The 25,326-nt window shown below is 33.7% G+C and overlaps 4 protein-coding genes across 7 annotated transcripts; 3 read left to right on the top strand and 1 right to left on the bottom strand.

Moving 5' to 3' along the window:
* The first annotated feature begins 549 nt into the window (after positions 1 to 549).
* On the top strand, positions 550 to 6,130 carry acox-1.5 (putative acyl-coenzyme A oxidase acox-1.5). The gene is made up of 10 exons (NM_066718.6): positions 550 to 623; positions 1,230 to 1,395; positions 1,851 to 2,015; positions 2,125 to 2,194; positions 2,928 to 3,021; positions 3,328 to 4,037; positions 4,475 to 4,633; positions 4,977 to 5,119; positions 5,571 to 5,852; positions 5,904 to 6,130. The coding sequence occupies exons 1-10, from the start codon at positions 559 to 561 to the stop codon at positions 6,027 to 6,029; spliced, it is 1,980 nt and encodes a 659-aa protein (NP_499119.1). The 5' UTR covers positions 550 to 558; the 3' UTR covers positions 6,030 to 6,130.
* Positions 6,131 to 10,353: 4,223 nt separating this feature from the next.
* C48B4.3 (uncharacterized protein) lies at positions 10,354 to 11,631 on the top strand. Its single transcript, NM_066717.2, has 4 exons — positions 10,354 to 10,455; positions 10,816 to 10,992; positions 11,045 to 11,300; positions 11,380 to 11,631. The coding sequence occupies exons 1-4, from the start codon at positions 10,381 to 10,383 to the stop codon at positions 11,520 to 11,522; spliced, it is 651 nt and encodes a 216-aa protein (NP_499118.1). The 5' UTR covers positions 10,354 to 10,380; the 3' UTR covers positions 11,523 to 11,631.
* A 1,021-nt stretch (positions 11,632 to 12,652) lies between these two features.
* On the top strand, positions 12,653 to 22,344 carry ced-7 (the record flags this gene model as incomplete). Of its 4 annotated transcripts, none has more annotated exons than NM_066714.5 (15): positions 12,653 to 12,740; positions 13,560 to 13,756; positions 13,923 to 14,068; positions 14,121 to 14,297; positions 14,636 to 15,605; positions 15,709 to 15,768; positions 15,896 to 16,881; positions 18,589 to 19,046; positions 19,099 to 19,277; positions 19,330 to 19,518; positions 19,598 to 19,857; positions 19,905 to 20,103; positions 20,157 to 20,411; positions 20,459 to 21,319; positions 21,860 to 22,344. In NM_066714.5, 14 exons carry the CDS (start codon positions 13,622 to 13,624, stop codon positions 22,052 to 22,054), a joined length of 5,070 nt encoding a protein of 1,689 aa, NP_499115.2. The 4 variants fall into 4 exon arrangements, with proteins under 4 accessions (NP_499115.2, NP_001021225.1, NP_001255012.1 ...); NM_001026054.5 differs by having other exon boundaries at positions 12,661 to 12,740; positions 19,093 to 19,277; positions 21,860 to 22,341; NM_001268083.3 differs by lacking the exon at positions 12,653 to 12,740 and adding an exon at positions 12,869 to 13,007 and having other exon boundaries at positions 19,093 to 19,277; positions 21,860 to 22,054.
* C48B4.13 (uncharacterized protein) lies at positions 22,282 to 23,991 on the bottom strand (the record flags this gene model as incomplete). The annotated part of the gene is made up of 4 exons (NM_001026052.3): positions 22,282 to 22,654; positions 23,365 to 23,547; positions 23,792 to 23,902; positions 23,950 to 23,991. The coding sequence occupies 4 exons, from the start codon at positions 23,989 to 23,991 to the stop codon at positions 22,451 to 22,453; spliced, it is 540 nt and encodes a 179-aa protein (NP_001021223.1). The 3' UTR covers positions 22,282 to 22,450.
* Between the last annotated feature and the right edge of the window lie 1,335 nt (positions 23,992 to 25,326).

Here is a 25,326-nt window from a genome sequence, read left to right as displayed (position 1 = left end):
ATATTTTCGGAAATTGGAAATTTTTGGCAATTTGAATTTGTCGAAAATAATTAAGCCGAGCGGCAGTTGTCACCCATAAAATTTCAAAGAAAGAAAATTAGAGTAGATATATAATACTATCTACCATAGTTTAACAGGTTGGAATTTTTCAGAGCTCCAATTGTTTTATTTTATAAAAATTTCAGGGACTACAGTTCAAGAAATTATTAAAAATCAGTCATTCAAAAATAACGCAACACGATGTAGTGTGCAAATAGGAATAAACTGTATTTCATGGACGTCTAATTTTTTAATCTTTGACCACATTTTTCATGTTTCCTATTCCCATGTTCTTCTCATCTCTAATGCTGTTTCCAACTCTCTATACCCAACTACGTCACCTCCTTCCATTCTCATTGTGCTCTGTTCATCTCCGGGTTTTCCAATTCTCTCGATGGGTTTTCCGCTCTATAAATACTGATAGAAGAGAGCATGATTTATCGCTATCTTCTTTTTGTCTTCATTCACTTTCCAGTTTGAAACACACTAATCAGTTTATTCGTGTTACAGAAAAAAGAGATGCCGCTGAATAAGTTGATTCAAGATGGAGACAATCAAGATTTGACTGATGAAAGATTTAAAGCGTAACTTTTAAAAAATATCCTTAAAGGGATTATATTTGCTGAAAATAATTCCTAATGTTACTATTAAATTTTAAATTTCATAATGTCATCATTTCAACCTGAGATTTTCGAGGCTCCATAAATCTCCTTTTCTTATTGTTGAGCCAAAATTTTTATTGAATATTTATGTAGAAATGTAGCAAAATATTTTAACTTTCTGAAATCTAATTTTATGAGAGTTGAAGCTTAGAGACGTTGCTCAAAAACTGTCTCAAAGGATGAGTGCCAAGCTGCACTTGCCACTTTGCCTTTTTGCTCGCAGTTTCGAGGAAATTCCCATAATTTCCAATTCGAAGTTTCACCACTTTTGTTTTTTTCTCAATTCGGTAATTAACCATATCATTCTTTACTCTGCAAATTATGGTTTTTCCTATTTATTTTAGCAAACCTGGTTCAAAAAATTAGAACTCGTCATTTCAATGGTAATAACTTTTTTATTTTTCAATTTTATCAGTCGTCAAGTTTATTTACGATTAATTCAATGAAAATGACGTGGATGGCTTAAACAATATCAAATTTGATAGTACATAACTAAACGTCACTAATTAAAGTTTGAGATATTTGTAGAACATTCGATACTGATGCTCTTGCCGCCGTGTTCCATGGAGGAGAAGATGCACTGAAAAGAATTCGAGAATTGAGAGATGAAGTAACCAAGCGGTGGCATTTATTTGATGCTCTTCCAGGTGCTCATAGGACAAGAGCCGAGAGAATGGAGGATGTCAGCAGGAAGGTTAGAAATTGGCACTTTATTTTAAGCCGACGGCAATTGCCAAGTTAAATGTAGAAAGAATATAGAAAATGTTTTCTTTATTTGATAATAGCTTAAATTTTAGATGAAACAAATGGAAAAACGCTCAAAAATTGTCTAAAAATTTAAAATTGTTGGAAAATTTGTTTGATAACTTGTAAGAAATTTCCAATCGTCTGGCAATTTTGAGCGATTTTCTAATTGCTTCGGCTGGAAAACCAGCTATTTTTGAATGAAGAAACGCTTTTTCGATATTCTCAAATTATTATTAAGAGCACCAAAAAATCTATTGTTATATGTACTTCATGTTTACATAGTTGAGTCTTTCAACTATTTTTGGCAATTCTATAATTCTTAATACGTCATCAAAAAATTTTTCATTGACAAGCGCATCTCCACCGAATTTTTAAACAATAGTCTAGTTCTTAAAATTTCAGCTGAAAAACCTCATGGAATCTGTGGGCGAGTTTGCTGATTTCACCAATAATCTCGATATGTTGGTTATCATTCGAGATGTAATGGGCATTGAAGGATTTCCATTGGCTCTTCATAACTTGATGTTTGTGCCAACTATTCAAAATCAAGCCGACGATGAGCAAACTGTATGTTAAATGACTTTGGAAAATGTTTGAAAAAGCTTTGAAACATACTTTAAAGTATTGAAAAACCCATCATTTATCGAATTAAACTATTAATCAATTGCACTTTCAGGAGTGGTGGCTGATGGATGCACTTCAGGGCAAGATCATTGGAACTTATGCCCAAACGGAACTCGGACACGGTAAGTGAAGTAATCCGTTCGATCATGCTACACTGTTCAAAGAAGAGTTTCTGCAGAACACCTGCTTATAAATTACTGATAAGAACCGGGGGTCTCCCCCTCCGGAAAAGGGTATTGCAACATTTTATCACCGAAAATGCATGTTTCGCAAGTAATCTGTGACACGTGAAATATGGCTAGAATTTGTTGAATGATTAATGATTATTTTGATAAGACATATTTAGGAAATGGAGTGGGAAAGTTGAAAGTGGAAAATAATTTGTATATATTTTTTATTATTTTAAGCGGGTAGAATCAAGTAACTAATTCCGAAGTAATCATGATTGCCAAGCAAATCAGGGTTCAAATGTAAATATTTTAAAAATATTTTTTAACCAATCGCTTGGTGTCTAGTTTTTTGTACCTACATCCTCGGCATTTCGCGCCAACTTTTTGCCTAAAATTTGGCAAAAATTTGGTAACAAGCGTTGGGCAGGACTTTGGCAAAACTTCATCTATGATGCTGTTTATATTAGATTTATGATACAAGAAATTTTGGAAGAAAGTTTGGCAAGATTTGGGTCAAACTTGGGAACCTACACCAAAGTACCAGAAAATTTGAAATGCAAACTATCTTTTTCAGAACCTAGTTTGAAATTAGAAATTTTGAAAACTCAATTTTTTACAGCTATATTTAAAATCAAAAGTTCATAGTACGCTAAATAGGAATTGCAATGTCATCAAAAGTTTACAGGAACCAATCTCGGAGCCATCGAAACTACAGCCACTTACGATAAGCTAACGGAAGAATTTATCATTCATACGCCAACTACAACGGCCACAAAATGGTAGGTAGTTGATATCGTAGAAGTATTTATTATCAAGAATTTGTTGAATATTTTAGTTTACTGTAGACTATGAAAAATATTACAAAAAAAAGTGTAAATGTTTCGTAGTTTCCAAACAAAGAAGTTTCAACATATTTTTGAAAACTCTTCAACTCCAAAAAATTTGCAATGTTCTAGTATAAATAATTAAGACATAATACAAATATACAACTTGAAGAAAGATTTTTTTGGGCGACTACAAAATTATTGTCGCTTTTTCTTTAACAAAATCAAAGCAATGCCGATTTAAAAGATATATTTTTTCAGGTGGCCTGGAGGTCTTGGAACCAGTTGTACACATGTCGTCCTTGTTGCAAACTTGATTATTGACACCAAAAACTATGGGCTTCATCCATTCTTCGTCCCAATTCGTGACCGTAATTCCTATTCTGTAATGTCTGGAGTACGTGTTGGAGATATTGGAACTAAAATGGGAGTGAACTGTGTCGATAACGGATTTTTGGCCTTTGACAACTACCGTATTCCAAGACGCAATATGCTTATGAAGCACAGTAAAGTATCAAAAGAAGGGCTCTACACGGCTCCATCTCATCCAAAAGTCGGATATACTACAATGTTATATATGAGATCTGAAATGATTTATCATCAAGCATATTATCTTGCAATGGCAATGGCTATTTCAATTCGATATTCAGCTGTTCGTAGACAAGGAGAGATTAAGCCAGGAACACAAGAAGTTCAAATTCTCGATTATCAAACTCAACAGTATCGTATTTTCCCGGGACTTGCTCGTTGTTTTGCTTTTAACACGGCAGCTGCAACTGTTCGTCAAATGACTGAAAACTGTATTAAACAACTTTCACATGGAAACTCTGATGTTCTTGCTGATTTGCATGCTCTTTCCTGTGGACTCAAGGCAGTTGTAACTCATCAAGCATCTCAATCAATTGATCAAGCAAGACAAGCATGTGGTGGACATGGATATTCGGATGCCAGTTATTTACCGACTTTGTATAGTTAGTTGCTGCTTAATTTTAGGTGTCAATTTTTTGACAGAAACACAACTTCTCGACAATTTTGCAAATTGTCAAAACTTTTGATAAAAATGATTTTTTAAACACCTAAACCAATTCGAGTTTCACCGAAAACAATTAATTTTTGAAAACAGTTGTTTTTTTTGGACCAAAAATCAATTTTTGATATTTTCAATATTTCTTTTTTTGGTTGGTTACTTTTAATTTAATTTTTCCCGTACTTTCCTAAGTCTTCATATCAGAAAGCCACATTATTTTGACATATTTTCTAAATATACATCTAATCAGCTTACGTAGACAGTTGTACATATTCTGACTATTCTCTATGTCTATAGAAACTCGTGGGCGTTGTATCCTATATGTCAAACATCTAATTAGTGAGTAAAATGTCAAAACGTGCAATTAAAATGGTTTTGCAGCTTGCTCGGTTGGTGCATGCACATATGAAGGAGAAAACATGGTAATGCTACTGCAGCTGTCCAAGTACCTAATGAAAGCGGCGGCAAAAGCCGAAAAGGGAGAAGAAATGGCACCATTGGTTGCATATCTTGTAAAACCGGACATTACCGAGACTAATGGTTTGTGTTGGGGAAAAAGATACAGATTTTATTTTTAAAGATTTTCTTGAAATACAACTGGAAACAGAAATGTACAAGTCACCTGAAATTTTTTTAAATTTGGAACATTTCCCAATTTTTTCACAAACAAAAGTTCAAAGGTTTTTATACTTTTTTGAAGTTTGCAATAATTTTTTGTTCAATTGGATAATAATTTTCAAAATTTCAACGTTTTCCGACTCGCCGCCTTGTTTTTTATTTTCAAATTTTCGGGTTTCTCTTACCTAACTTAAATACTGAAAAATCAAAGAACATACACCCTCGTTATGAATATGAAAAGTGTTTTGTCATTATATGATTCCAGATAAGTTCGCAAAGATGCTCAGCCACTTCGAGCACATTGCACGTCATCGTGTAATGCATGCTTATCGTCAAATGATTGAAGAAGAGAAACAGGGAATCGAGAGAGATTATGCTTTTGCAAATCATTCAGTTGACTGGACTAAGGTTTGTATTATTTTTGATAAAGTGTGAGAACTCTGGGTATACCTGGAAAGAAAATTGAGGCCAAGAATTTATGATTTTCGTGGGAGTAAAAGTTATACTCGATGATTACAAATATGAGGTTTTTTATAGCTCATGCAAGATTTTGTAACATTCTGATATAAACCTTTGAGCACCGGGGATATTTTAAATAGTCAGGATTTCAAAAACGAAACAAAATAAAAAATGACACTTTTCTGATGTTGGCGAAGAATCTTTATTCGAAATTCCTCCAAAAGGTGATCAATTAGCTATTTGCGAAGTTCGAAGACGCTGATTGGTTCGAAAGTGAGCGGAGGGAATCGATTGCTAGTTCAGTTTTTCGTGGTGATTCCAAAATGGGCATAACAAAAGATCCCCATTCAATCAATTCCAAAACTCACAACATTTTCAATTAAACAAAATTCCATTTCAGGCTGCTCGTGCTCATACAAAGTTGTTTATCGCCCGTGGTTTCGTGAAAAGTGTGCAGGAAGTTAGTGATGAAGCAGTTCATGATGTACTTACAACACTTGCTGAACTCTATCTCTCTTATGAACTTATTGAAATGTCGGCTGATTTGACAGCTAATGGATATCTTTCCGAATCGGATGTCCAACAAATTCGACATCAAATCTACGATTCAATGAGAAAAACTCGCCGCAATGCTGTTTCAATTGTCGACTCATTTGATATTTGTGATCGAGAGCTTCGTTCAGTGAGTTTTGCCGAATTCCGAATTCTAATGGGACAAAAATATTATTTTCAGGTACTCGGTCGCCGTGATGGACATGTATATGAGAATCTGTACAAATGGGCTCAAATGAGCCCACTCAATGAGAGAAATCTTCCTCATGTTGAAAAGTATTTGAAGCCAATGACAAGCAAACTTTAATTTTGTTTTGATTTGTATTTCTACTTCATTTTTGACTGTTTTATAATAATTTTGTTCACTTTCGATTCGTGCGGTGTAATAAAACTTTAAACTATTAAAAACAACTCGAGAGGTACATTGGTGAGCTACAAAGAAAAACCCGATTATATATATATATATATTTTTTTTTTTTTTTTTTTGAAATTGTTTAAACTATTATGAATATGCCAGTATTCTGAATAGTTTTCGGGGTTTTTTTTTGAAAAAAATTGTTTCCTTAAAGTAATTTCCAAACTGTCTTGTTGTTTACCCGTGAATATCCCTAACTTTTTTTCAAAAATCAGTTAAAAACAGCTTGAAATAACCCACAATCCTAAATCATATTCCGAAGTAAACTTTGAAGTAGATCTCATAATCACTGCGTTTCCCCCTTCTTCTCTAATCCAGACCCCTTATCCTTCAATTTAAATAACCGAACAACAACATGTATCTCCATGGGGATACGAGAGACACTGGACAACGAGTGGGTATTGACCCAAAGAGCCAGAGCCCTGAGCTTCTCCCACTCCCCTTTCACCCTCTTTCATTATTCATTCTCACCCCACCACCCGGCACCCCACACACGCATTCCCATCCTTTTTGTGTCCTTTTTCACTCATTTTAAATTTCATCACCGAACAGGGTGGCAGATTTAGTATTCGGGGAAGTTTGTTGGATGCGGAAAATGATTTCGTGGAATATTCTAGAATTCTGGAGCCAAGATTTTAAGCTCATGAAAAATTAAAATTTCAAAATTGCTCCAAAAATGTAATATCAGAAGCATGTTTTTTTTTGTTTTTTCTCCATTTTACTCTCCACTTTCAGTTTATTGAGCTCTTCTTTTTTTGCTTTTTTTTGCAAAAAACTGAAAAAATTGTTTTTGTTATTCTATAGTATTATGAGCAGAACAAAAAGAGCAATTTGTGTCGATGCACAAAAATAATTAGTTTTATTTTTCATTCGTATTATTTTTGCCAATTCACGAATTTCCAAGATAAATTTTAATATCATTTTGAGAGCTTATGCTGATTCTTTGAAGCTTGAGTATTTTAATTAAAAGCGGATGGATGACTACTAGTGTTTTATTTATTATTTGAAAAATTGAAGAAAAAAAATGTTATTCATGGAAATTCGTGACAAAAAATTGAATTCTACTAATTGTTGATGCGAAAAGTATTCGTTGTCGGGAGTAGTAAACTAAATTACGCTAATTGAGTCAATTTAATCATTCAATGCATCACAAATTGGTGGTGAAAACTGCGATATTTTGCAACAAGGGAATTCATTTTTTCTTCTTTTTTCACTGTGTAGAATTATATTTTTTATTGAAATTTGCGGTTTTTTTTTCAAATTTGGAATACAGCCTTTTTTTCTTATATAATATAAAATGAATAATGACGAGGTACATATAGCTGTTTAAAAGTTTGTAAAATTTTTCTAAATTTTTTAGCATATTTTTTTTTAATTTCGCAAAAACCTACTCTATTTCTTACATATTTCTGACATTTTTGAGGTCCCCGGCTATTTTTAGTTTTTTTTCAATTCTCATATTTTTCTCCGCAGAAAAAAGTTAAATAATCGATTTTTGAACTAGTTTTAAATTTTCAGCAAAAATTAATTTCGGCAGAAAAATGTTTAAAATCATATACTAGAGAAACAAAATTAAAAAATAGGAATATTTGGCAAAAAACGCGAAAATTCGGAGATATGATTTTTTGCAAGTGAATTCGGCAATTGAACTATTTTAATTTTTTTTTGCAACTATATGATTAACAACTATATAATTAAAGTAGCATTTAATCTCGAAAGATTATATTAAAATAAAATTATATACCTCAGAATTTATTAACATCAGTTATCCCAATGCTTTCCAAGTGTTTGAAATTTTGTATTCACCACACTTGTTACTTTCAAAAAAAATTTGAAACTTTGTTGCCATTTACAAAAACTCATAAATACATACATTTTTTGGTGCTTTCACTAGAAAACTCGAATCTAATCCGTTGGGATTTGTCAGAGAAACCGGAGCATGTTTTTTGGATGAATTTTTTGGATTTAGATTATATTATTTATAAAGATAACTTTTCTTGGAAATTCAGATTTAAAACTGAACGTCAGCCAGCAGAAAGTCCATAAAAATCTCCGCTGGGTTCTGATCACTTGAAAAAAATAGTGTTTTAAATATGTTCAAATTGGCACTCATTTCATGTGATTTCTACAAAAAAGGAAATTGGAAAAATAATTTTTATTGAAGGTAATTTTCGAATTAGTGTAATTTCAAAACAATTGGTAAATCAATTTTTTAGAATCAAAATTGTATTATTATTTTTTTTTTAATTTTCAAAAAAAATATAATTCTAAATAATTGCATGTACCTTCGAACTTCCAAAAAACCTTAAAGATTAAAAATCGCACTTTTTTCTAAAAAATGATGTTTTCCTCAAATTATACCTTTTTCATATAATTATTGTTTATCCAAACCCCGAGATATGGCTGTATATTCGCATATATGATTATTTTTATAATGTTTTCTTCAAGTTAGTCTGATAACAGAAATCGACTTGTTGGGTCACCATATATTTACGTATTTTTTTATCATTACAGAATGAAAAGGTATTTTTCAAGTTGAGAGTTCAAAATAATAAAATATAATAAAAGTTCATCAAACATTTTTAATTTAAAAAAATAGTGCGAAAATATAGAAAATCATTTAATTTATTTGAAATTGCCATTAACTTATGCTGAAACATACGATAAAAAGCTGGAAAATAGTCTGAAAGTTGCCAATTGTCAAATAAACATACATAGCTCGATAATTTGACAACTCGATGGTCGTTTTCAAAGAAAAAACTTATGATTTTGTGTGCAATAAAAAACAATAAAAACTACAAAAAAATTATGTCAGGATTCAGTGTTCGTGGATTTGGAAACCTTTCATGATTCTTGCAATACCCTGTGTTTTATATAGAAGGCTTCATTCGAATACATTCCAAGAACAAAAAAAATGTTCTGTTAACTTTGATGTTGTTGTCATATATTCTAGCATCCCTTAAGACGGCTCACACACTTGAATTAGATATCTTTGCCACTTTTGAAAACAAATACCCTCTTCTTCTTCTTCTTTGGCCACTGTTATATACATCTTCTTTACACATTGCTCCTTCTTTTTCTTCTTCTTCTCATCCCGCCTTTATCCATCCATTTTCATCAATTTCACATAGCGTGTGTTCGGTCAGAAATAACCTCTTCTTCCTTCTTCAATTTTAAATTCTATTTGCCTTTAGAGTAGAGTTCCAATTATTGCCAGTTTTAGTACCAAGAAATGAAAACAGAATGAATAATTTCTCCATATTCCGAATTGCTTTTAAATTTTTATTGCGGTGCACTAATTATAAATGAAAGAAAAAACTATCAAAATAGAAAATATATGAAATTAATGGAGCAGTTTTTTTACATCTATTAATTCAAAATGACATTAATTCCTGTTAAAAATGTTTTAATTAAAATTAGGTGACAAAATTAATGAAAAATGATTGTTTTTCATTCTAATCCCAAAACCAATAAAAGTGCTCAAAAATGTACTCAAAGATGTCAAATTTGTTAATATCAAAAATTAATTGAAACTCTGGTCTACATTTCTTTCGCATCATTTTTTAAATGTTTCACTCTCAATAAAAGGATTTCCTGATAATTTTTTCTGGGCTCATTCGAATTAGAGACTTTTGAGCCGGAAGTGATCTCAATTCTCATTTATTTTGCATGCAAATTTATTATGGCTTTCAATTTTTTTTTTCGTCTATTTTTTTTAGTTGATATTCATGATTCTTGAGCAGTCTCGTTTTTTTCTGCAATAAAGCGACTAGTTTAGATATTTATGTTTGAATAATATTTTCAATGAAACTAAATCTGATTTTCCCGGTCAAAAATCATAGGAACCGCGTTCAAAAAATTTTGAAATGTTTTTACTTACAGTCGAAAATTTACAATTTGTCAGTTTTCACCTATTTTTCAACGAGTTTCGTATTTTGAAGTGCTGTATTTGACATTTTAGTACATGGAAAAGTACAGAATATACGGTACTTACGTACTTCATTCATTTCATTCCCAGTTTGCTCCGTATTAACCAAATAGCTCACTTTTTGTTATTGTTCAAATTCCAGCTCTACAGTGTAGCATCAGCAATGTTATCTTATCATATGAGTGCAAACCTATATACTTGTTTACAAAAACCAGCCTGTACTTTACTTTTATTCCTCATTGTTTTCACTTCTTTTTTCCTTTTTATCTATAATTAATCATTTTATCATTTTCAGGCTATTAAATTGGACAAACAATGGATGAGGTGGCGAACGCGTTGGCAGTCAGCCAAACAATGATGGAAAAAATGCAAAAATTAGAGATATCGAAGGTTGGGAATTTGAATGAGTCATCACAAAATGAGAACCTTAAAATTTTCTAACAACTTTTTTTTGAACCAAAAGTAACCTAGCACTTCTTGGCGTTCTACTTTGGCAACTTATATCTCGGTTCTTCTTGGTTTTATCAAGAATTTGCTAACAGACAAAATACGTGCAAAATATTTTTTTTAATTTCGATAGGTAACATTTTTTGATAAATCTTCAGACAGCCGAGAGATAACCCGTCAAAGTATGGGAGTGCAAGTTTAAAAGCGAAATATGGTAAACTGATTTTTCGGGTAACGTAGATATGCCTAGACACTTGAAAAAATCTGGGACGTACTCTTCTAATTGAAAATTTGAAATTTCAGAACTACGATGTTGAGAAATTCGAAACTCTATTGAGACTGCCAGCTCGAGATGTGAACACTTTTATGGAGAAGGAAGCAAAGAAAACAGATGATGAGAAAATGACAGATATGGACAGACGAATCAAACGAATTCGAGAAGATAAAACTGATCGGGCTGCACGAACTCTTCAGAAATATGTAGGTTTTAGAAGTTTTAAGTGGCAAGTACAACTTTTCGGAACAATTTCAGTTTCGAAAAATTCGAGTCAAAGGAGAGCAGAATCATATAAACAAGAGGATTTCAAAAATTCCAGCAAAAAGAAGAGTTGTTCTACTTGAACAAATTCGTCAGAAAATGGGTGAGCAGCAGCCAATTCGACGATTTGGAGGTTATCAGGTTATTCGAGCTGTAGAATTGCACAAGGGAAAACAGAAACTACAGAAGGATTGGCTTGCTAAATTATCAATTGATGTCAATTTTCATGATAAGAATCTGTCTAGACCAAGTGAGCTTTTAAACTTTTTTTTTGTTTTTTCACAAATTAATGTAAACTATTTCTGCCAAGATTGATAATTTGATTTCAGATTCCCCGACACATTTCATAGCAAATTCGATTCCTACTTTAATTCGTAAAAAAGCAGAGATGAAGCACGCAGAGAAGATGCAGGAAATTGATTCATCAATTATGGACATCTATTGTGGTTTTCAAAAAGATAATCTTCACTGATCTCAATTCTCGTAACCTTCAATCTTTCATTCCAATCAACTCATTTCATTCCTACATTGTGATATATACTTTCATACAGCTAAAAATGAATAAATATTCCCGTTTTAATAATTCAAGAGGATGTTTGCTAACGATAATTGACGCAAAAGGTCTTGGCACGAGCGAAACTTTCAGCTACAGTACCCGCGAGTAAGGTGGTGATGGGTCTCGCCACGATCTCAGCCATAGTGATCGCTACGGATCTCAAATTGTACTGATTTGTTAACTTGATCTATCTAGAAAATGGTCATCATGTAATTTCAAACTCCAAACTCCACAGAGAAAGCCAGGATTTATCATAAAACACATACAGCGTGTCGCATTTCTGCGAACTACGAAGATGAAAAGTACCGCTGAAATATTTATTTACAGAAGAGTATGCTTTTGACTTGAATATTTTGTTCGTATATTCTATTTGTTGTTCTAAGAGCGAAAAGACTTTGCACAAACGATATCGGAGCAGAAAAATTGCTCAACCCGTGACAACGCAAATGCGCTCTAATGCGTGAGAAACGGATCCGTTGTTCGAATTTGTTTTTTTAACGACAATTTCCAGGAAACATTTTTTACACTTTTCTTGGATAAAATGAATTAAACAAGTTTTCCGAACATTTCGTTTTCTTCCTTTTTCTGAATATTGCTGTTGCCCAAATATTTACAATTCGTACTTGTGTTTATTCACCACAAACAACCAGAATTCTCAAAAATACGACTTTTTTCAGTGAATCACAAAAAAAAAAATGAAAGTATCGGATTATTTATTATACCAAATTTGCAATTATATCCGATTGCGTGTGTGTTACATCCTCTTCGCTGTACTATTGATTTTTGTCTCCCCCGCTGGCGTCCGAGTCATTTTCGATTCTGTTGTTTGGCGCTTTAGAATTTCGCAATTCGATCGAAATTACGAATTAACAGAATTCTGTTGATTCTCGGTTTTCTCCTGATTTAAGCTTTAATATAATTGATTATTATAACCTAATTTTATCAGCATCATCTAGTTTTTTCGCGAATGCCTAATCAACAATGACCTCGTTTTTCTTTTTTCCTGATAATTCCTTGTGAAAAATCAATTTTACAAAAATATTTACGTTTTCAGGTACGCTGTAATTGTTAGGAAACTAGAGACAATGCTTCACAGCATTCAAATTCTGTAAGAACAAGCAACAAAACATCAATGTGAGTCGTTTTTACTTTGAATGAACAGATATACGAATGAAAAAAATATAACAAATTAACCGCCTTGTCAATATTTGACGAAGAAGGGGAGGCGCTAGTATTTTGGCTGAGGAAATAAAAGAACAAAAATGGTTCTACCATTTCCAATTCCCATGCCACATTCAACTATTGTACGTTGGCTACGACGTTATCTACAGAATGAAAAGGCAAAGCGTAAAGCAAAGGAATCTGATATTGAGTGTTCCTCTAGTGAAAATGAGTCAAATGGTGAGTAATGCAAAATTTCGGCCAATCGTGGCGTTGCAATTTTTGTTGGACATTAGGATTTTCAATTTCCAAAATTAAACGCATCCAATGAATATTTCTAAAATTAGCATGGCAAATGAGGAAATTCTAAGAAATATGTTAGAAGCAAACGGGGAAAAGTTTCAAAAATAAACAGATGTATTAGTTTAAAATTCCCTTTAATAGTTTACGGTAAGTATTACATAGGTTAAATTGGATTTATAAATAAGTAACAGAAGGAAAATCCACCTGGAGACATGGCAACATAGATTTTAATCAAAAATCTATGGCCGCTGCTGTGCACACAGAGTTGTTTTCAATTTAATGTTTTCGCTTTTCTAACTGATATATTTCTTCCTGTTATTTTTCAATATTTAACATTAAAAAATGAGCCAAACGACTGTAACAACTCTTGACGCTATTCATTTGTTTGAAATAGCACCCGGAGAAAATGTTAAGTTAATTTTTAGAATTGAAAAACCCTGAAATTGAGAAAATAAACAATCGATCACTCTACATTTCACCTTATTTCAGATTCAACACCACTTCGAGGAGACGGTCAACTCGCCGAGTCGAGCCGAATTCCAAAGAAAAAAATGAATAGATTGCGACAATTCTCGTTGCTTCTTTGGAAAGATTGGGTTCTACTAAGAAGAAATAAAGTGTGGACACTATTTGAATTAATTATTCCATGTTTGCTGCTCGGCCCACTGGTTTATCTTGTGGTCAAAGTGAGTATTGAAGTTTCGAAAAAAAAAATGCAATTTTACTTAACGTCACTGTACAAAAAATATTAAAATTGTAGTACTTGAAAGTTTAAAGTGATAAAATGCATGACACAATAGAAATGATAATCGAAAATTTAAACAAACTATTAGGAATAATGTATTATTTCAGAATGCCGATCATACATCATCACCTGAAAATATATACGATAATTTTCAAGTCAAGGGAACTGTGGAAGATGTATTTTTGGAGTCAAACTTTATAAAACCAATTTATAAACGATGGTGTCTACGAAGTGATGTAGTAGTTGGATACACGTAAGAAAAAACCTGACCAAAGTGAACATATAGTCATTTTTAAATATTTTAGCTCAAAAGATGCTGCAGCAAAACGTACAGTGGACGATTTAATGAAAAAGTTTGCTGAAAGATTTCAAAGTGCCAAACTGAAACTATCGGTGAAGAACGAATCAAGTGAAGAACAACTGCTGACTGTTTTGAGAAATGATCTACCGATGCTTAATGAGACTTTTTGCGCCATCAATTCGTGAGTAACAAGACAAATAGAAAAACATGAGATAAGAAAGCATTTCACAACATGTGGATTGTCAAATAAAACGTCATTATTTTTCAAAAAAAATGGAGTATCCTATCAATTTTGCTTTTTCGGTGGCTGCAAGACGGAAAAATTGGCAGAAATTTAGATTTTGGAAGGTTTAAGTTCTTTTTTTTGACAATTTTAAATCGATATTAAAAAATTTTTGAACAAAATTCGTCTTGAAATTCGAGCAATTTAGAGTCTAACAAATGAAAAATGAACCGTCACACCTCCTTTAGGAAACACTTTTTTATATTTTTATTCATGATTATTTTTCAATCTTTCAGATATGCTGCTGGAGTCGTTTTCGATGAGGTTGATGTCACAAACAAAAAGTTAAATTATCGAATTCTACTCGGAAAAACCCCAGAAGAAACATGGCATTTGACAGAAACGAGTTACAATCCGTATGGACCAAGTTCCGGAAGATACAGTAGAATTCCATCGAGCCCTCCCTACTGGACATCTGCATTTTTAACATTCCAACATGCTATTGAATCTTCATTCCTCTCTTCTGTGCAATCTGGAGCCCCAGATCTGCCAATTACATTGAGAGGTCTCCCGGAGCCTAGATACAAAACCAGTTCAGTCTCGGCATTCATCGACTTCTTTCCATTTATTTGGGCGTTTGTTACATTTATCAATGTAATTCATATTACAAGAGAAATTGCTGCAGAAAACCATGCAGTTAAGCCATATCTCACAGCCATGGGTCTATCGACTTTCATGTTTTATGCTGCACATGTCGTTATGGCTTTTCTTAAATTCTTCGTTATATTCTTATGCTCCATTATTCCACTCACATTTGTGATGGAATTCGTGAGTCCTGCTGCTTTAATTGTAACAGTTTTGATGTACGGACTCGGTGCAGTTATATTCGGAGCATTTGTTGCTTCATTCTTCAATAATACCAACTCGGCTATCAAAGCAATCTTGGTAGCATGGGGTGCAATGATTGGAATATCTTATAAACTTCGGCCAGAATTAGATCAAATCTCATCTTGTTTTCTATACGGACTCAATATTAATGGAGCATTTGCATTGGCAGTTGAAGCAATATCGGATTATATGAGAAGAGAACGAGAATTAAATCTTACAAATATGTTTAACGATTCGTCTCTTCATTTTTCACTTGGATGGGCGCTGGTTATGATGATTGTCGATATTTTGTGGATGTCCATTGGTGCTTTGGTCGTTGATCACATTAGAACATCAGCTGATTTCAGTCTACGTACTTTGTTCGATTTTGAAGCTCCAGTAAGTTAGAACATTTTAGAAATGTTATGATAAAATATGATCAATAAAAGTTGTCTAATTTTTTTAGCTTTCATGTTCTTTAAAAAAAACCTTTTGATTTCAGGAAGATGATGAGAATCAAACCGACGGAGTAACTGCACAGAACACAAGAATCAACGAACAGGTGAGAAATAGAGTCCGACGGAGCGATATGGAGGTTAGCACTAACATTTGATGTGTGCTTGCATGTTAATCTCGCTTGCTTTAAGATTAAATAATGACATGAAATAACAATAAAACTGAAGATTCAGATGAATCCGATGGCATCGACATCGTTGAACCCTCCAAATGCGGATTCCGATTCTCTTCTCGAAGGATCAACAGAAGCTGATGGAGCACGCGACACGGCGAGAGCAGATATAATTGTGAGAAATCTAGTCAAGATTTGGTCAACAACCGGAGAACGAGCCGTTGATGGATTGTCATTGAGAGCTGTACGAGGTCAATGTTCAATTCTACTCGGACATAATGGAGCTGGTAAAAGTACAACCTTCTCGAGTATCGCCGGAATCATCAGACCAACGAATGGAAGGATCACAATTTGTGGTTATGATGTTGGAAATGAGCCAGGAGAAACTAGGCGTCATATCGGAATGTGTCCTCAATATAATCCCCTTTATGATCAACTTACAGTTTCGGAACATCTTAAATTGGTGTATGGATTGAAAGGAGCAAGAGAAAAAGATTTTAAACAAGACATGAAGCGACTTTTGTCCGATGTGAAGCTAGATTTTAAAGAAAATGAGAAGGCAGTAAACTTGTCTGGAGGAATGAAAAGAAAGCTTTGCGTGTGTATGGCTTTGATTGGAGATTCAGAAGTTGTACTTCTTGATGAGCCGACAGCTGGAATGGATCCTGGAGCAAGACAAGATGTTCAGAAATTAGTTGAAAGAGAGAAAGCCAACAGAACCATTCTCTTGACCACTCACTATATGGATGAAGCAGAACGACTTGGCGACTGGGTATTCATTATGTCCCATGGAAAACTTGTGGCGTCTGGAACGAATCAATATCTTAAGCAAAAGTTTGGAACTGGATACCTACTGACTGTGGTTTTGGATCATAACGGAGACAAGAGAAAAATGGCCGTCATACTGACAGATGTATGCACTCATTACGTAAAAGAAGCTGAAAGAGGAGAAATGCATGGACAACAAATTGAAATTATTCTTCCAGAAGCACGGAAAAAGGAATTTGTACCTTTGTTCCAAGCGTTAGAGGCCATTCAAGATAGAAAGTAAGTTTTTTCAATGCTTGAAGCTGGAGTGAAGTAAAAATTGCTTAAATTCAAAAAACGATTTTTGAAAAAATAATCCGTCAAAAACATGAAAAAATTAGAAAAAATAAAAAGGGAAACATATATCTTTCGCCAAAAACAATAAAAATCTATAGTCATGAGTGTAATGAATTATGCAATTATTTTTCGAATGCAACTGACAAGGGAAGTCTTTGAGGGGGTCCGTAGATTTGGGGTTCTCATGCTAAAATTCCTACAGAAGAGTGTTAGTTATGATCTCTCCAAAAAAATTAGCTGCCCAGGTCAAGTTTCAGCAAAGTTATGACGTTTTGAAATTTCAGTTAAAAACACCATTGAAATCCACTGTCTTACCATGCAATCCACGCAAATCTCAGCTTGCGTGACCACCGAAAATGTGACACCCACTCACATTGAGTTGAAAAATGTCCTCGGTGGCCGAGTTGGGAGTGCGCGCGTCTGATAAGATTTAAGCTTTGGTTCGATTCCTTCTATTTTTGAAATATTTTTGTAAGTTGAATAAAGTTGTAAAACAACTCATTCAAACATTTTTGCGCATTTTTAAAGTGATTTTATTCTTATTCGGGAGCCTATTTTTCTAAACAATTATGAAATTGCTATGTTGTTGTTCAGAAATGTATGAAACGTACATTACACAAGTTTTAACTCTCTATTCGCAAGTAAACCGTCGAAATGATCTACCTCTCACGAACTTTGTGCAAAATATTTAACCAACTTTGAAGTTGCACAACTTCGTTGAGATAAATTATTTTGAAAAATGATCAACTAACAAAATGTTTGTTGAATAATAGTGAACAAAGTTTTAGTTATAAACTTTTTGATACCTCCAGCTACAAAGAAGAAAACAAGGTTGGCATTTGGCTAGTTTTTCTATTAACATTGTGTTTTGGAAAACGGTCACAACTTTTTGGTGGCTGAAGGTATCAAAAAGTTTATAACTAAAACTTTGTTCACTATTATTCAACAAACATTTTGTTAGTTGATCATTTTTCAAAATAATTTATCTCAACGAAGTTACTGCAACTTCAAAGTTGGTTAAATATTTTGCACAAAGTTCGTGAGATGTAGATCATTTCGACGGTTTACTTGCGAATAGAGAGTTAAAACTTGTGTAATGTACGTTTCATACATTTCTGAACAACAACATAGCAATTTCATAATTGTTTAGAAAAATAGGCTCCCGAATAAGAATAAAATCACTTTAAAAATGCGCAAAAATGTTTGAATGAGTTGTTTTACAACTTTATTCAACTTACAAAAATATTTCAAAAATAGAAGGAATCGAACCAAAGCTTAAATCTTATCAGACGCGCGCACTCCCAACTCGGCCACCGAGGACATTTTTCAACTCAATGTGAGTGGGTGTCACATTTTCGGTGGTCACGCAAGCTGAGATTTGCGTGGATTGCATGGTAAGACAGTGGATTTCAATGGTGTTTTTAACTGAAATTTCAAAACGTCATAACTTTGCTGAAACTTGACCTGGGCAGCTAAATTTTTTGGAGAGATCATAACTAACACTCTTCTGTAGGAATTTTAGCATGAGAACCCCAAATCTACGGACCCCCTCAAAGACTTCCCTTGTGAGTGTTAATTTAGATTTAAAATTTGATTAAAAAAAGTAAAAACTTGATTTTTTTTAAAATTCGAATGCTGTTCTTATTTCAGTTACCGGAGCAACGTTTTCGACAATATGCCAAATACTCTAAAATCCCAATTGGCCACTCTTGAAATGCGAAGTTTTGGATTATCACTCAACACTCTGGAACAAGTATTCATTACAATTGGAGACAAAGTTGATAAAGCAATTGCAAGTCGACAGAATAGTCGAATCAGTCATAATTCAAGAAATGCTAGTGAACCATCATTAAAACCAGCCGGATATGATACTCAGTCAAGCACGAAAAGTGCGGATAGTTATCAAAAGTTAATGGATAGTCAGGCGAGAGGACCAGAGAAGAGTGGTGTCGCTAAAATGGTGGCTCAGTTTATTTCAATTATGAGAAAGAAGTTCCTATACTCTCGAAGAAATTGGGCACAATTATTCACACAGGTGTTGATTCCAATCATTCTTCTCGGTTTGGTTGGATCCTTGACAACGCTAAAATCAAATAATACTGATCAATGTAAGGGAAATTTGCATAAATGTGTTTCCTTCAATTCTGTCTAAAGTTTCAGTCCGAAGTCTTACGCCAAGTGGAATTGAACCATCGAAAGTTGTGTGGAGATTTGAAAACGGCACCATCCCAGAGGAAGCTGCTAATTTTGAGAAAATCCTGAGAAAATCGGGAGGATTTGAAGTATTAAATTATAATACAAAAAATCCTTTGCCGAATATTACAAAAAGTCTCATTGGAGTAAGTATTAATCCCAATCAATATTTCAAATTAAAAATTACTTTTTTTTAAGGAAATGCCACCAGCCACAATTGGAATGACTATGAACTCTGATAATTTGGAAGCTTTATTCAATATGCGATACTATCATGTTCTACCGACACTTATCAGCATGATTAATAGAGCTCGTCTAACCGGTACTGTAGATGCTGAAATTAGCAGTGGAGTGTTCCTCTATAGCAAGTCAACATCGAATTCTAATGTAAGTAAAAATAAATATTTTTTCAATTTCAGACTTTTTTGCTGGCAAAATTGAATAATTTAATATACCAACATTTCAGCTTCTTCCTAGCCAACTTATTGACGTTTTGCTCGCTCCGATGCTTATTCTGATATTTGCAATGGTTACATCCACATTCGTTATGTTCCTAATCGAAGAACGAACCTGCCAATTTGCCCACCAACAATTTCTCACAGGAATCTCTCCAATCACTTTCTACTCGGCTTCTCTCATTTATGATGGAATTCTCTACTCTCTGATTTGTTTGATCTTCTTGTTCATGTTCTTGGCTTTCCACTGGATGTACGATCATTTAGCAATGTAAGAATGTGATTTAATTAATAATTTTTAAATATTATATATTTCAGAGTGATCCTTTTCTGGTTCCTGTACTTCTTCTCATCAGTTCCCTTCATCTACGCAGTCTCCTTCCTCTTCCAATCTCCATCGAAAGCAAATGTATTGCTCATTATCTGGCAAGTAGTTATCTCCGGAGCCGCTCTTCTTGCTGTTTTCCTTATCTTTATGATCTTCAATATCGACGAGTGGTTGAAGTCAATATTAGTGGTACGGTTTGGAAAATCAAAAATCTGAATTTGATATATTTAAAACATTTTTAGAATATCTTCATGTTCCTTCTTCCTTCATATGCATTTGGATCAGCAATAATAACCATAAACACGTACGGAATGATCCTTCCATCTGAAGAACTTATGAATTGGGATCATTGTGGAAAGAATGCATGGTTGATGGGAACATTTGGAGTTTGCTCATTTGCTCTTTTTGTTCTTCTCCAATTCAAGTTTGTTAGAAGATTTCTTTCACAAGTTTGGACTGTGCGTCGATCTTCTCATAATAATGTACAGCCGATGATGGTGAGTGTTTTTTTTTGGAGTTCATTTTATCGATAATTTTATTTCAGGGTGATCTTCCTGTTTGTGAAAGTGTATCAGAAGAAAGAGAACGAGTTCATCGAGTTAATTCTCAAAATTCCGCGCTTGTTATTAAGGATTTGACGAAAACTTTTGGAAGATTTACAGCTGTTAATGAATTATGTCTCGCAGTTGATCAAAAAGAATGTTTTGGACTTCTCGGGGTTAATGGAGCTGGAAAAACTACAACATTCAATATTTTAACCGGTCAATCGTTCGCATCAAGTGGAGAGGCAATGATTGGAGGACGTGATGTTACTGAACTCATTTCAATTGGATACTGTCCTCAATTCGATGCTCTTATGCTGGATTTAACTGGAAGAGAATCACTAGAGATTCTAGCTCAAATGCATGGATTTGAAAATTACAAGGCAAAAGCGGAACTTATTTTGGAATGTGTTGGAATGATTGCACATGCTGATAAGCTCGTTAGATTCTACAGTGGTGGACAGAAGAGAAAAATATCAGTTGGAGTTGCACTTCTCGCCCCGACACAGATGATTATTCTAGATGAACCAACTGCTGGAATTGATCCAAAAGCTAGAAGAGAAGTATGGGAATTGCTTTTATGGTGTAGAGAGCATTCAAATAGTGCATTGATGTTAACATCTCATTCAATGGATGAATGTGAAGCATTGTGCTCACGAATTGCCGTGCTTAATCGAGGATCATTGATTGCAATTGGATCCAGTCAAGAGCTTAAATCATTATACGGAAATAATTATACAATGACATTGAGTCTTTATGAACCAAATCAACGAGATATGGTTGTTCAATTGGTTCAAACAAGATTACCGAATTCTGTTCTTAAAACTACATCAACGAACAAAACATTAAATTTGAAGTGGCAGGTGAGTACCTATTTTTATTTATTTAATTTTTCTATATTTTCCCCGAAAAAAAATCAAAAACTATATCATTTCGAATTTGTTTTTTTGGAAAAGATTAAATTTTAAATTTTAATTGGGGGATTGGGGGGAGGAAAATAAATTAGTTGATTGGGAAAAATGGATTAGGATTTCTCCAGAAAAGTCGTTCCGGAAATTCAGAGATGCCGCCAAGAAGAACAGAGGCAAATCGAAAATAAAGAAAAAAAATCCAACTTTCGAAAACTTCTCAATTTTTACTATTTTCCAAATTTGAATATCCCCCAAAATGAGAACTGCAAGATCAATCAGCGTGTCCGAACTCCGCCCACTCCGCCTGATTGGTTGAAGAGTGGGTGGACCGGATCGCTGATTGGTCTTGCAGTTCTCATTTTGGTGGATATTCAAATAGGGAAACTGGTCGAAATTGAAAAATAGCTTCTTTTGGAGTTGATTTATTTATTCTATGTATTTCAGAATAACTTACTTTTTTGCTAACGCTCAGAATGAAATCGAAATTTCCAGATTCCGAAAGAAAAGGAAGATTGTTGGTCGGCCAAATTCGAAATGGTACAGGCACTGGCTAAAGATTTAGGAGTCAAAGACTTCATATTAGCTCAGTCCTCCCTTGAAGAAACATTCCTTCGACTTGCCGGTCTCGACGAAGATCAACTTGACACACATTCAACTGTAGAGATTTCCCATTCCACACATGTCTGAAACATGCATAATACCTCGGCTCTCACACACAAAATTGAAACAATTTGACTGTATATTCTCGAATTTTTGTAGTTTTTGAAACTTCTCTTTCCCAAACCCGATGATTATTTATTTTCTTATTTTTCAAATCTGCTTTGGTATCATTTTGAACTTTCCCAAAAATCCTTTAATAACTTGGTGCAATAATCGAGTAATATTCCAAATTTGTGTTGCCGAATAAACGGGTGAGTGGTAACTTATTCATTCATCATTATTTCGAAAATTACACAATAAAATAAACGGTTTTTTTTTCATTTTTGAATCAGTATAAGATTGAGCTAGATATAATTGATAATGTATTAACCGTAATCAGAGGAAATGGAAATGCACTGTCTGGGATCGCACTGGCTTGAGGAATTATGCTGAAAATACATCTTCATTAGCTGACATTATTGATTCATCGAATTTTTCATCGCCAGATTCTGATGGTTCATGGGAATCTGATTCACGATGAAGTCGTCCTTCGAATCGATTTGGTTCAGTTTTTAATTCCTTTTGAACTGTTTTTTGAAGAATTTCAGCGTTTGACCATTTTGAAGAAAGCATCATATCTGGTTCATTCTGAAAAAATATATAAAATGAACATTTTTTGTCTTCTTCTTCTTAAGTAATCTAGCAGTTTCATTAAACTGCCATATTATCCATCCGCAAAATTTTACGATTATTGTGCCAAAAACGCGGCAGCGGGTCTCGAGACGACAATTTTTTAAATAACATTCAACCGGGTATGCCCCTTCAAAGAGTACTGTAATTCCAAACTTTCGTTGCTGACAGTGAGTTATTTTTATCGAAAAACTTAAAATTCCGCTGCATCGAAAATTTGAAATTACAGTACTCTTTGAATGTACACATCAGTTTTCATGCACCAAAAAAATTGCCGCGTCGAGACCCGGTACCGTAATTTTGGCTCAAATGTCGTTAAAGTTTGCACCTGGGTAATATTAAAATTATTAACTGCCTATATTTTATAATCTTTTCAATTTAGTAGGTATCAATTTGGTAAACCAACTAAATTTTCTAAATTTTCTTATCCCCAAGTCCAATGATTAATATTTTTGAAAACAAGATGTTTAGTCGAATAAAAACTACATAAAATTCAAAGAAATAATTTTTGGCAAAAAAAAACACTATTGTGCATATTGGCCATTCTCATAAAATCAGTCCTTACGGAAATTGCATCCGCAGAACTGTAGATTTTAAGATAGTTTTGGAATATTTTATCCAGAAAAAGCTTCAATTGATAACAACAAGAATGCATAACTCGATCTTACCACAAAAATAGACTCTTCAGATGTTGGTGGTGCTTCAGCAGAATTTTCAGTTTTTGCAGTTGTTGTAAATGGAACAGGAGATGTCACCATACCTCCATTATGCCATTTGCATAGATTCAATTCAGGATGATCACGACATATTTGCCATTTTGAGAAAGCGGGCTTTCTAGCGTGATTGTGCCGCTGGAAGGTTCTACGATTGAATAACTTATGTTTATTATATCGGCGTATATCTTGTTTGTGTAGAGTTTTATCAAAATGCGTTCAACACCCAAAATATGGAGACATACTTTGCACATATTTTCTCAATTGACAGTATTTTAATAAAACTAAAGATAATCAAGATATAGGCTGTCAAAGAGGAGCAAAAAGGGTATTAATTATCTCTTGAAACCTTATTTCACCTATTTGATGACTCATAACTAACCTTCCAAGCGCAAACAGGCAATGAGTCATCTAGATTGCATAGCCTTTTCAAAAGTGGTTTTGGTACCAGATTCCATCGATAAGGGGCTAAATCATCCCCTATTATACCCAGCTGTAAATGTTTTAAAATGGAAATGAAAACCTTTTAGTTAGACTTACAGTAACCGGTGCTACAATCAATGTGAAAATGATTGAAAGCATCTGAAGAGTTATTTAGTAAAAATATAAATCAAATTATGGTAAAAGCAACAACCTTCAAAAGTATCTAGGTTTATAAATCTTTTTGGCACAAGTTAAAGTAATTGAAAAAGAACCAAAACTAATAGAAAAAGAACACAAGACAATTGACACTTGATGAGGGAAATCAGTGAAAAGAAAAGAACAAAAGTGGACAATTGACAAGCTGAGTGCAAACAAGAGGGCGATTTTGAGGTGAAGGACGGCAGCCAAAAAAACATTAGAGGGAAACAAGCGAAAAAACAACAAAAGATTTTCAAAAAACACTTGAACAGCGCTCTCACTCCATATCAGATACTTTTAATCAAATCTACTAAAAGATTATTTAGATCAATCTTTATAATCTCACTCAGCTTCCTTATCACAGTTCAGATCAGAAATATATCACAATGATGTAGACTTATCACTTTCAAAATTTACAATCTGTGGAAATCAAATGATCAGCTAAATATAGAGTACGGTCAGTGGGGATTGAAAATAAAAGCTATAACTGTTAGTAAATTGCCAATTATTTTTTGACAAAATTTGGACTTTTTGGATTTCTACTAGTGCAACAAAAGTTTTATCAAAAAAACTGCTTTTTTATCCAATACATAGACGGGGCTTGAATATGGAGTGGCGCGAATGGGGATTATTTTTTAAAATTCCCAAAAAGTATTACATTTAAAGAATACTACCGAAATCCAAAAAAATCGCAAGAGCATGAAAAATTCAGTTTTTCTAATCTGTATAAATTTCTGCCGAAATCGGAACGGCAAGACCAATCAGCGATTTGCTCTTTTGTCGACCTATCAGATGGAGTTCGAAGGTTTTTTTGTTGTAATTCTGAATTAAGGATTCTTTTGGAAATTTTAAAAAAGCTTTTTTTTTAAAGAAGTAACTCTACGAAAGGTAGACCATCTTCAAAGATTTTTTGCATAGCATGGTTGGAAATAGAACTCTGGAAATACATAATTTCAGAACGTCAGAAGAATCTCTACGAAAATTTAAAACAATTTGTAAAAAGTATCAGATCACCACTCCAAACGCACCGGAAACCGTAATTGAAACAACTAGGAACCGTTTATGCAACGGTCATTATCGAAGAACGGAAGAACGAAATAAATAAAACTGTCATAGTTTTATTTTTCGGGTGAGACTGGTTTGAGCGGGCGGAGTGAATCTAGAAATATGCGGGGGGGGGGGGGGACGAAAAAGAAGAAGAAGAAGCATAATAATAATGGGCTGAATAGTAGGCAAAGTTGGTTGCATGATTAGTGTAATGCCTCCTTGCCAATCTTCTCCACCCACCACGTATTG

This window comes from Caenorhabditis elegans, chromosome III (genome assembly GCF_000002985.6).
Source record: "Caenorhabditis elegans chromosome III".
NCBI classification, from domain to species: Eukaryota; Metazoa; Nematoda; class Chromadorea; order Rhabditida; family Rhabditidae; genus Caenorhabditis; species Caenorhabditis elegans.
Note: the sequence above shows the minus strand (reverse complement) of the source record. Positions and strands in the feature narration are given on the sequence as shown.

Bases quoted from the DNA above. Each gene is read 5' to 3' on its own strand.
- acox-1.5 (NM_066718.6), top strand. From the start codon at position 559: ATGCCGCTGAATAAGTTGATTCAAGATGGAGACAATCAAGATTTGACT. The intron at 2,195-2,927 runs GTAAGTGAAGTA...AAAAGTTTACAG, and splicing joins CCAAACGGAACTCGGACACG to GAACCAATCTCGGAGCCATC. The intron at 5,120-5,570 runs GTTTGTATTATT...ATTCCATTTCAG, and splicing joins ATTCAGTTGACTGGACTAAG to GCTGCTCGTGCTCATACAAA.
- C48B4.3 (NM_066717.2), top strand. From the start codon at position 10,381: ATGGATGAGGTGGCGAACGCGTTGGCAGTCAGCCAAACAATGATGGAA. The intron at 10,456-10,815 runs GTTGGGAATTTG...TTGAAATTTCAG, and splicing joins AAAAATTAGAGATATCGAAG to AACTACGATGTTGAGAAATT. The intron at 11,301-11,379 runs GTGAGCTTTTAA...ATTTGATTTCAG, and splicing joins TAAGAATCTGTCTAGACCAA to ATTCCCCGACACATTTCATA.